General features: G+C 35.2%; 1 protein-coding gene across 2 annotated transcripts in view; it reads right to left on the bottom strand.

The window, feature by feature from the left end:
• LOC100370555 (integrator complex subunit 12-like) overlaps nucleotides 1-11,985 on the bottom strand; it is a 29,833-nt gene extending 17,848 nt beyond the window's left edge. For both annotated transcript variants that reach the window (XM_085500966.1, XM_085500965.1), the window contains exon 1: nucleotides 11,665-11,985. In XM_085500966.1, the coding sequence (XP_085357092.1) occupies nucleotides 11,665-11,808 (144 nt within the window). In that variant the 5' untranslated portion in view covers nucleotides 11,809-11,985. The remainder of the gene's footprint in view (nucleotides 1-11,664) is intronic.
• Between the last annotated feature and the right edge of the window lie 316 nt (nucleotides 11,986-12,301).

The following is a 12,301-nucleotide window of genomic DNA, read 5'->3' as shown; positions in this document are numbered from 1 at the left end:
CAACTTACTATTAACACACAGAAAGTCTGTGAATGGTGTAATGCTAACCAACTTACTATTAACACACAGAAAGTCTGTGAATGGTGTAATGCTAACCAACTTACTATTAACACACAGAAAGTCTGTGAATGGTGTAATGCTAACCAACTAACTATTAACACACAGAAAGTCTGTGAATGGTGTAATGCTAACCAACTAACTATTAACACACAGAAAGTCTGTGAATGGTGTAATGCTAACCAACTTACTATTAACACACAGAAAGTCTGTGAATGGTGTAATGCTAACCAACTTACTATTAACACACAGAAAGTCTGTGAATGGTGTAATGCTAACCAACTTACTATTAACACACAGAAAGTCTGTGAATGGTGCAATGCTAACCAACTTACTATTAACACACAGAAAGTCTGTGAATGGTGTAATGCTAACCAACTAACTATTAACACACAGAAAGTCTGTGAATGGTGCAATGCTAACCAACTTACTATTAACACACAGAAAGTCTGTGAATGGTGTAATGCTAACCAACTTACTATTAACACACAGAAAGTCTGTGAATGGTGCAATGCTAACCAACTTACTATTAACACACAGAAAGTCTGTGAATGGTGTAATGCTAACCAACTTACTATTAACACACAGAAAGTCTGTGAATGGTGTAATGCTAACCAACTTACTATTAACACACAGAAAGTCTGTGAATGGTGTAATGCTAACCAACTTACTATTAACACACAGAAAGTCTGTGAATGGTGTAATGCTAACCAACTAACTATTAACACACAGAAAGTCTGTGAATGGTGTAATGCTAACCAACTAACTATTAACACACAGAAAGTCTGTGAATGGTGTAATGCTAACCAACTTACTATTAACACACAGAAAGTCTGTGAATGGTGTAATGCTAACCAACTTACTATTAACACACAGAAAGTCTGTGAATGGTGTAATGCTAACCAACTTACTATTAACACACAGAAAGTCTGTGAATGGTGTAATGCTAACCAACTAACTATTAACACACAGAAAGTCTGTGAATGGTGTAATGCTAACCAACTAACTATTAACACACAGAAAGTCTGTGAATGGTGTAATGCTAACCAACTTACTATTAACACACAGAAAGTCTGTGAATGGTGTAATGCTAACCAACTTACTATTAACACACAGAAAGTCTGTGAATGGTGTAATGCTAACCAACTTACTATTAACACACAGAAAGTCTGTGAATGGTGTAATGCTAACCAACTTACTATTAACACACAGAAAGTCTGTGAATGGTGTAATGCTAACCAACTTACTATTAACACACAGAAAGTCAGTGAATGGTGTAATGCTAACCAACTAACTATTAACACACAGAAAGTCAGTGAATGGTGTAATGCTAACCAACTAACTATTAACACACAGAAAGTCTGTGAATGGTGTAATGCTAACCAACTTACTATTAACACACAGAAAGTCTGTGAATGGTGTAATGCTAACCAACTTACTATTAACACACAGAAAGTCAGTGAATGGTGTAATGCTAACCAACTTACTATTAACACACAGAAAGTCTGTGAATGGTGTAATGCTAACCAACCAACTATTAACACACAGAAAGTCTGTGAATGGTGTAATGCTAACCAACTTACTATTAACACACAGAAAGTCTGTGAATGGTGTAATGCTAACCAACTTACTATTAACACACAGAAAGTCAGTGAATGGTGTAATGCTAACCAACTTACTATTAACACACAGAAAGTCTGTGAATGGTGTAATGCTAACCAACCAACTATTAACACACAGAAAGTCTGTGAATGGTGTAATGCTAACCAACTTACTATTAACACACAGAAAGTCTGTGAATGGTGTAATGCTAACCAACTTACTATTAACACACAGAAAGTCTGTGAATGGTGTAATGCTAACCAACTTACTATTAACACACAGAAAGTCTGTGAATGGTGTAATGCTAACCAACTTACTATTAACACACAGAAAGTCTGTGAATGGTGCAATGCTAACCAACTTACTATTAACACACAGAAAGTCTGTGAATGGTGTAATGCTAACCAACTTACTATTAACACACAGAAAGTCAGTGAATGGTGTAATGCTAACCAACTTACTATTAACACACAGAAAGTCTGTGAATGGTGTAATGCTAACCAACCAACTATTAACACACAGAAAGTCTGTGAATGGTGTAATGCTAACCAACTTACTATTAACACACAGAAAGTCTGTGAATGGTGTAATGCTAACCAACTTACTATTAACACACAGAAAGTCTGTGAATGGTGTAATGCTAACCAACTTACTATTAACACACAGAAAGTCTGTGAATGGTGTAATGCTAACCAACTTACTATTAACACACAGAAAGTCAGTGAATGGTGTAATGCTAACCAACTAACTATTAACACACAGAAAGTCAGTGAATGGTGTAATGCTAACCAACTAACTATTAACACACAGAAAGTCTGTGAATGGTGTAATGCTAACCAACTTACTATTAACACACAGAAAGTCTGTGAATGGTGTAATGCTAACCAACTTACTATTAACACACAGAAAGTCAGTGAATGGTGTAATGCTAACCAACTTACTATTAACACACAGAAAGTCTGTGAATGGTGTAATGCTAACCAACCAACTATTAACACACAGAAAGTCTGTGAATGGTGTAATGCTAACCAACTTACTATTAACACACAGAAAGTCTGTGAATGGTGTAATGCTAACCAACTTACTATTAACACACAGAAAGTCAGTGAATGGTGTAATGCTAACCAACTTACTATTAACACACAGAAAGTCTGTGAATGGTGTAATGCTAACCAACCAACTATTAACACACAGAAAGTCTGTGAATGGTGTAATGCTAACCAACTTACTATTAACACACAGAAAGTCTGTGAATGGTGTAATGCTAACCAACTTACTATTAACACACAGAAAGTCTGTGAATGGTGTAATGCTAACCAACTTACTATTAACACACAGAAAGTCTGTGAATGGTGTAATGCTAACCAACTTACTATTAACACACAGAAAGTCTGTGAATGGTGCAATGCTAACCAACTTACTATTAACACACAGAAAGTCTGTGAATGGTGTAATGCTAACCAACTTACTATTAACACACAGAAAGTCAGTGAATGGTGTAATGCTAACCAACTTACTATTAACACACAGAAAGTCTGTGAATGGTGTAATGCTAACCAACCAACTATTAACACACAGAAAGTCTGTGAATGGTGTAATGCTAACCAACTTACTATTAACACACAGAAAGTCTGTGAATGGTGTAATGCTAACCAACTTACTATTAACACACAGAAAGTCTGTGAATGGTGTAATGCTAACCAACTTACTATTAACACACAAAGTCTGTGAATGGTGTAATGCTAACCAACTTACTATTAACACACAGAAAGTCTGTGAATGGTGCAATGCTAACCAACTTACTATTAACACACAGAAAGTCTGTGAATGGTGTAATGCTAACCAACTTACTATTAACACACAGAAAGTCTGTGAATGGTGTAATGCTAACCAACTTACTATTAACACACAGAAAGTCTGTGAATGGTGTAATGCTAACCAACTTACTATTAACACACAGAAAGTCTGTGAATGGTGCAATGCTAACCAACTTACTATTAACACACAGAAAGTCTGTGAATGGTGTAATGCTAACCAACTTACTATTAACACACAGAAAGTCTGTGAATGGTGTAATGCTAACCAACTTACTATTAACACACAGAAAGTCTGTGAATGGTGCAATGCTAACCAACTTACTATTAACACACAGAAAGTCTGTGAATGGTGTAATGCTAACCAACTTACTATTAACACACAGAAAGTCTGTGAATGGTGTAATGCTAACCAACTTACTATTAACACACAGAAAGTCTGTGAATGGTGTAATGCTAACCAACTTACTATTAACACACAGAAAGTCAGTGAATGGTGTAATGCTAACCAACTTACTATTAACACACAGAAAGTCAGTGAATGGTGTAATGCTAACCAACTTACTATTAACACACAGAAAGTCTGTGAATGGTGTAATGCTAACCAACTAACTATTAACACACAGAAAGTCTGTGAATGGTGTAATGCTAACCAACTTACTATTAACACACAGAAAGTCTGTGAATGGTGTAATGCTAACCAACTAACTATTAACACACAGAAAGTCTGTGAATGGTGTAATGCTAACCAACTTACTATTAACACACAGAAAGTCTGTGAATGGTGTAATGCTAACCAACTAACTATTAACACACAGAAAGTCTGTGAATGGTGTAATGCTAACCAACTAACTATTAACACACAGAAAGTCTGTGAATGGTGTAATGCTAACCAACTAACTATTAACACACAGAAAGTCTGTGAATGGTGTAATGCTAACCAACTTACTATTAACACACAGAAAGTCTGTGAATGGTGCAATGCTAACCAACTTACTATTAACACACAGAAAGTCTGTGAATGGTGTAATGCTAACCAACTTACTATTAACACACAGAAAGTCTGTGAATGGTGCAATGCTAACCAACTTACTATTAACACACAGAAAGTCTGTGAATGGTGCAATGCTAACCAACTTACTATTAACACACAGAAAGTCTGTGAATGGTGTAATGCTAACCAACTTACTATTAACACACAGAAAGTCAGTGAATGGTGTAATGCTAACCAACTTACTATTAACACACAGAAAGTCTGTGAATGGTGTAATGCTAACCAACTTACTATTAACACACAGAAAGTCTGTGAATGGTGTAATGCTAACCAACTTACTATTAACACACAGAAAGTCTGTGAATGGTGTAATGCTAACCAACTTACTATTAACACACAGAAAGTCAGTGAATGGTGTAATGCTAACCAACTTACTATTAACACACAGAAAGTCTGTGAATGGTGTAATGCTAACCAACTTACTATTAACACACAGAAAGTCTGTGAATGGTGTAATGCTAACCAACTTACTATTAACACACAGAAAGTCAGTGAATGGTGTAATGCTAACCAACTTACTATTAACACACAGAAAGTCTGTGAATGGTGTAATGCTAACCAACTAACTATTAACACACAGAAAGTCTGTGAATGGTGTAATGCTAACCAACTTACTATTAACACACAGAAAGTCAGTGAATGGTGTAATGCTAACCAACTTACTATTAACACACAGAAAGTCTGTGAATGGTGTAATGCTAACCAACTAACTATTAACACACAGAAAGTCTGTGAATGGTGTAATGCTAACCAACTTACTATTAACACACAGAAAGTCTGTGAATGGTGTAATGCTAACCAACTAACTATTAACACACAGAAAGTCTGTGAATGGTGTAATGCTAACCAACTTACTATTAACACACAGAAAGTCTGTGAATGGTGTAATGCTAACCAACTAACTATTAACACACAGAAAGTCTGTGAATGGTGTAATGCTAACCAACTAACTATTAACACACAGAAAGTCTGTGAATGGTGTAATGCTAACCAACTAACTATTAACACACAGAAAGTCTGTGAATGGTGTAATGCTAACCAACTTACTATTAACACACAGAAAGTCTGTGAATGGTGCAATGCTAACCAACTTACTATTAACACACAGAAAGTCTGTGAATGGTGTAATGCTAACCAACTTACTATTAACACACAGAAAGTCTGTGAATGGTGCAATGCTAACCAACTTACTATTAACACACAGAAAGTCTGTGAATGGTGCAATGCTAACCAACTTACTATTAACACACAGAAAGTCTGTGAATGGTGTAATGCTAACCAACTTACTATTAACACACAGAAAGTCAGTGAATGGTGTAATGCTAACCAACTTACTATTAACACACAGAAAGTCTGTGAATGGTGTAATGCTAACCAACTTACTATTAACACACAGAAAGTCTGTGAATGGTGTAATGCTAACCAACTTACTATTAACACACAGAAAGTCTGTGAATGGTGTAATGCTAACCAACTTACTATTAACACACAGAAAGTCAGTGAATGGTGTAATGCTAACCAACTTACTATTAACACACAGAAAGTCTGTGAATGGTGTAATGCTAACCAACTTACTATTAACACACAGAAAGTCTGTGAATGGTGTAATGCTAACCAACTTACTATTAACACACAGAAAGTCAGTGAATGGTGTAATGCTAACCAACTTACTATTAACACACAGAAAGTCTGTGAATGGTGTAATGCTAACCAACTAACTATTAACACACAGAAAGTCTGTGAATGGTGTAATGCTAACCAACTTACTATTAACACACAGAAAGTCAGTGAATGGTGTAATGCTAACCAACTAACTATTAACACACAGAAAGTCTGTGAATGGTGTAATGCTAACCAACTTACTATTAACACACAGAAAGTCTGTGAATGGTGTAATGCTAACCAACTAACTATTAACACACAGAAAGTCTGTGAATGGTGTAATGCTAACCAACTTACTATTAACACACAGAAAGTCTGTGAATGGTGTAATGCTAACCAACTAACTATTAACACACAGAAAGTCTGTGAATGGTGTAATGCTAACCAACTAACTATTAACACACAGAAAGTCTGTGAATGGTGTAATGCTAACCAACTAACTATTAACACACAGAAAGTCTGTGAATGGTGTAATGCTAACCAACTTACTATTAACACACAGAAAGTCTGTGAATGGTGCAATGCTAACCAACTTACTATTAACACACAGAAAGTCTGTGAATGGTGTAATGCTAACCAACTTACTATTAACACACAGAAAGTCAGTGAATGGTGTAATGCTAACCAACTTACTATTAACACACAGAAAGTCTGTGAATGGTGTAATGCTAACCAACTTACTATTAACACACAGAAAGTCTGTGAATGGTGTAATGCTAACCAACTTACTATTAACACACAGAAAGTCAGTGAATGGTGTAATGCTAACCAACTTACTATTAACACACAGAAAGTCTGTGAATGGTGTAATGCTAACCAACTAACTATTAACACACAGAAAGTCTGTGAATGGTGTAATGCTAACCAACTTACTATTAACACACAGAAAGTCTGTGAATGGTGTAATGCTAACCAACTAACTATTAACACACAGAAAGTCTGTGAATGGTGTAATGCTAACCAACTTACTATTAACACACAGAAAGTCTGTGAATGGTGTAATGCTAACCAACTTACTATTAACACACAGAAAGTCTGTGAATGGTGTAATGCTAACCAACTTACTATTAACACACAGAAAGTCTGTGAATGGTGTAATGCTAACCAACTTACTATTAACACACAGAAAGTCTGTGAATGGTGTAATGCTAACCAACTTACTATTAACACACAGAAAGTCCGTGAATGGTGTAATGCTAACCAACTTACTATTAACACACAGAAAGTCTGTGAATGGTGCAATGCTAACCAACTTACTATTAACACACAGAAAGTCTGTGAATGGTGCAATGCTAACCAACTTACTATTAACACACAGAAAGTCTGTGAATGGTGCAATGCTAACCAACTTACTATTAACACACAGAAAGTCTGTGAATGGTGTAATGCTAACCAACTTACTATTAACACACAGAAAGTCAGTGAATGGTGTAATGCTAACCAACTTACTATTAACACACAGAAAGTCTGTGAATGGTGTAATGCTAACCAACTTACTATTAACACACAGAAAGTCTGTGAATGGTGTAATGCTAACCAACTTACTATTAACACACAGAAAGTCTGTGAATGGTGTAATGCTAACCAACTTACTATTAACACACAGAAAGTCTGTGAATGGTGTAATGCTAACCAACTTACTATTAACACACAGAAAGTCTGTGAATGGTGTAATGCTAACCAACTTACTATTAACACACAGAAAGTCTGTGAATGGTGCAATGCTAACCAACTTACTATTAACACACAGAAAGTCTGTGAATGGTGCAATGCTAACCAACTTACTATTAACACACAGAAAGTCTGTGAATGGTGCAATGCTAACCAACTTACTATTAACACACAGAAAGTCTGTGAATGGTGCAATGCTAACCAACTTACTATTAACACACAGAAAGTCTGTGAATGGTGTAATGCTAACCAACTAACTATTAACACACAGAAAACAAACTACATGCTTATAAAGTCACCACAAAGAACAGTTACTACAGAGGGCAGTTTGGTCATTAATGGGTTACCAATAGAGGGCGTTCGTTCCACACAGTATTTAGGCGTGACAATTGACTGTAATTTAACGTGGAAACCTCATATAAATTTATTAACTAAATTAATCTCCAGGAAAGTGGGTATTATCTCACAGATTTGGCATTATGTCCCAAGATCAATTCTTCTTCTTCTGTATAATTCTTTAATACTTCCCCATATTTCTTACTGTTTAGAGATTTGGGGAAACACATACTCGTCTTTCCTTGAATCAATCTTGCGCCTCCAGAAAAAAGTCGTACGTCTCATCACATTTTCCGACATTCATGCCCACACTGCCCCCTTGTTTAAAAAACTTGGAATATTAGATGTTTACAAGTTATGTAAACTTCAAACATGTCTATTTGTTTTTGATCTAAAAAATTGTCGTTTTGCACATACAATAAATCATTATCTGGACCCAATATCCCACAATTATGCAACACGTCTAGCAATGGCTGATAGTTTTTATATCCCCAAAATGAATCTAACTTTATGCCAAAAAACAATTAAATTTACTGCAACACGCCATTGGAATTCCCTTCCTAGCACAATCAAAAATGAAATGAACAGACACACATTTAAATCCAAATTAAAAAAATGCTCTCCTAAGTCAGTGAAACAACGAAATGTCTACTATAATTTCATTTTATATGTTTTTTTTGTTTTGTTTTTGTATGTATATATATATATATATTTTTTTGTTTATTGTTACTATTCTGACTTTGTTATTGACTTTGTATGATTATGTTATTCTCCAAGCAATTGACAAATATCTAAAAAAATATATATATCTAAAATTCAAATTATAGACCTATTTACTTAATTTTATTTACTCATCTGTTTATGTAACACATTTATTTGAATATTATTATATGTGTACATGTATATATGTTTATAGTGAAATAAACTTCATTCATTCATTCATTCATTCATTCATTCAATTAAAATAAAATTAGTGGGGAGTTATAGCTGCAGTTCTTTCTTTCGCTACTGAAAAAATTGCTACAACTACTTGAGAATACGTATGTAGAGTATTATACATGTAGGATTCTAAACAATAGGGTTTATTTCCTTGTAATGTAATGAACAGCTCCAGCCAAGCTCCAGTAAAATCATGTTTCCTTAAACTTACAGATTATTTAGTACCAAAGTAGATGTACATGTATGTGACTATGAATAACACAGCAGTGATCAATGTTGTATTTATTTTGTGGCTATTAATACTAAAATGACAAATTCATGCCTGAACTGATTGGCCCACATTCACCGTGACCATATACCAAACCCTAGACACATGTACAAGAATGAAAGAATTTTATACACGCATTGCAATTTATGATATGTATACAGTATTGTACATGCAATATCATGAGTACAATTTTCTGTCTTATGTTTAAACTCACCAGTGTACAGAGAGATAAATGAAGAGGTCTCATTACTGGGTATTATCATACATGTAGCTCTGTTAGACCATACAGCTCCATGGTTAAACTGACTTCAGTAAGTAAATAGTTTTTCAATTCAGAACAATCGATTCTAAATTTTGCGATGTGAATTGTGTACTCAGTTGTACACCACCATTTTACAATTATGTCCCAGGTTTCAAGAAACTTGAACATATTTTACTTATTCTTAGTAAAATAGAACTAGTCATTCGACCCGCCGGTTCACGGGATAGGGATCTGCTTGGCCCAGCAAGCAGACACTTTTGCATATCGCCATCGCATATAATAATTTCATGATGTTCAGGAGCGAAAATATTAAACTCTGATGGCGTGAATTCACCTACCACTAAACTGTCAATTATATGAAACATGAATACTTTCAAATTATTTTATTTCATTCAACTGTTTTAGAGCCTGGAATATTTTACCACTCGTACTTGATAATTACAACACCCATACTTGCTACTTTCCACAGAGTATCATTTTATAGTGATTTTATAAACAAAGGTTGTGAGAAAAAGAAATCATGCAGATGCCAGAGGTGGTCAATTTCCTACAGCCACACTAAGCTTGATTTTTTGGCATTCTATTTCAATTCAAGATCCCTACAGAACCAGTCCTGTTTAGATGACACACTGCTTCGAAAAGATAAAAAATAGGAAAGAGTTTCTTTTGCATCCCCACCCGAACCCCAACTCCAACCCTCACTCCAGACATCCAATTCAATTACACATGTTCCCTCTAAATAATTACTATAGGTGTCCTTAGGAGGGGCATATACTAATATTACTGTATAATTATATTTGAGTGAGGGTTAGGGGTGGGGGATGCAAAAGGAACTGATTCCGGCAAAGTGACCGGGGTGTGGTAGATAGATAGAATTTTTTTTATTTGGAACGTACCAATGAAATCTTGAGTAAAGTCCAAAAATAACAATAACAAAACAAAACATTCAGAACAACAAAAACTTACAGTACTAAAACATATCAAAAATATAGAAAATAAATTTTGCAAAAATGCTAAGAATGAAAAAATCATTACTTGAAACAATAATAGGAAATAATTCATCCATGCTAAAATCTTCCAGCTTTGGGGCATACGGTAGATGTATAAAGCTGCAAGGAATCTAGATCTTTGTTCTTTGATTTGACAATTATTACAATATAAAATGTAATGTTTCTCATCCCCTACTTCATTGCATTCATGGAGATTACATAGCCTGTTTTCCTTCAAAATGCCTTTATGTCTACCGGATTCAATGGGAAGAAAATGTGCAGAAGCTCTAAATTTAGTATAAGCTATTCTATGATTTTTATTTTTAATTTTTTCCAAATAATGTTCAAATTCAAAATTTTCTTAAAGTCAAGCTTACAATTGTTCAACAAATTGTTTTTCCACTTCATACAGTACAAACATTTGAGCTTCTCTTTAAAAATATCACAAAAATTATTCTGATGTGGGTCTGAATTAGTTAGATCTGTTATGACTAGTAATTTTTGTATAAAGTTAAGCCATGGGTCATGCACAACAGTTTTGGATTCTTCATAGGCTGCATCAATGATAGAATTGTTTTTTTTTTTACATACTAGTCTTTGATAATATTTCATAACTGAAACACAAATATCCAATATAAGTGGATATTGACCTAATTCACCTCTACATGGGTCATTAGATGCCTTCCTGTGCACACCCAGAACTCTTTTACAGAATTTAATATGAAGTTTTTCTGGAATTAATTTATCTGAGAAAAGTTTTGTTTCAAAATTGCAATTGTCAACTGTACATTTATTTTTACCAGACCCCTTGTAGATGTTCAGCATAACCCCTCCCCACACATCAGCCCCATATAAAGCTGTGGGTTTGATAATAGAGTTAAATAGTTTTTTAGCCAGACTAACAGAATAACATTCCTCACTGATCCAAAGTATGAACACCAAGTTTCGCCAGTCCACAGTGGATGAAGGGCATGAATTGAGTCTACTCCAAGCGCTGACAATAGACTTACCTTGCGGTCTCCCTCCTGCTTCGATTGGGAAACAGTGACAGAATCGTAGACCATTTGTCGTAGTTGTTCAGCAGAGTCCTTATGTTTTGAGTGTAACAAAGTGAGAGCCTTCAAGAATATGGGGTCCAACTCCAGAGTCGCCATGGGTAATTAAAGAACAAGATTTTACGTCGAGGTTTGAATATTCCACAAGGATCAGTTACATACACTGTATATTGAACAGGGGTCACTACTCATCCCCTGTGTCTGAAACGGGTCAGAACGACGCGACACATACTCAAACAACAGACGTTCTCATGAAATTTAACCTCTGACCCAGCCTCGTTTCTATATAATGGTGCGCCCTCACACTTTCATCAAATAAAAATACTAGTGCACAGTTCATGAGAAGGGTTATGCGCACGCCACATTGGGTCGTATCTGGGAGCTCTCAAATAGGACCTCACGAATACGACCTACTTTACATATTACCCATATTGCATTATACAAAATGGCTGGTAGGTTAGTTGTTAGTTTTTTTCGGTTTCTTCGCAGTGTGTACTCGATGTTTTGCGTTTACCAGTAATCGTACGTTTTCCTGACGCAGTATTTGAACCAATATCGCCTCGCGAGATAGCGATTCAGTTTGCATGTTTAT

Source organism: Saccoglossus kowalevskii, chromosome 7 (genome assembly GCF_978046115.1).
Source record: "Saccoglossus kowalevskii chromosome 7, keSacKowa6.1, whole genome shotgun sequence".
Classification (NCBI taxonomy): Eukaryota; Metazoa; Hemichordata; class Enteropneusta; family Harrimaniidae; genus Saccoglossus; species Saccoglossus kowalevskii.
The sequence above is the reverse complement of the archived record's forward strand: the minus strand, read 5'-3'. Positions and strand labels throughout refer to the sequence as shown.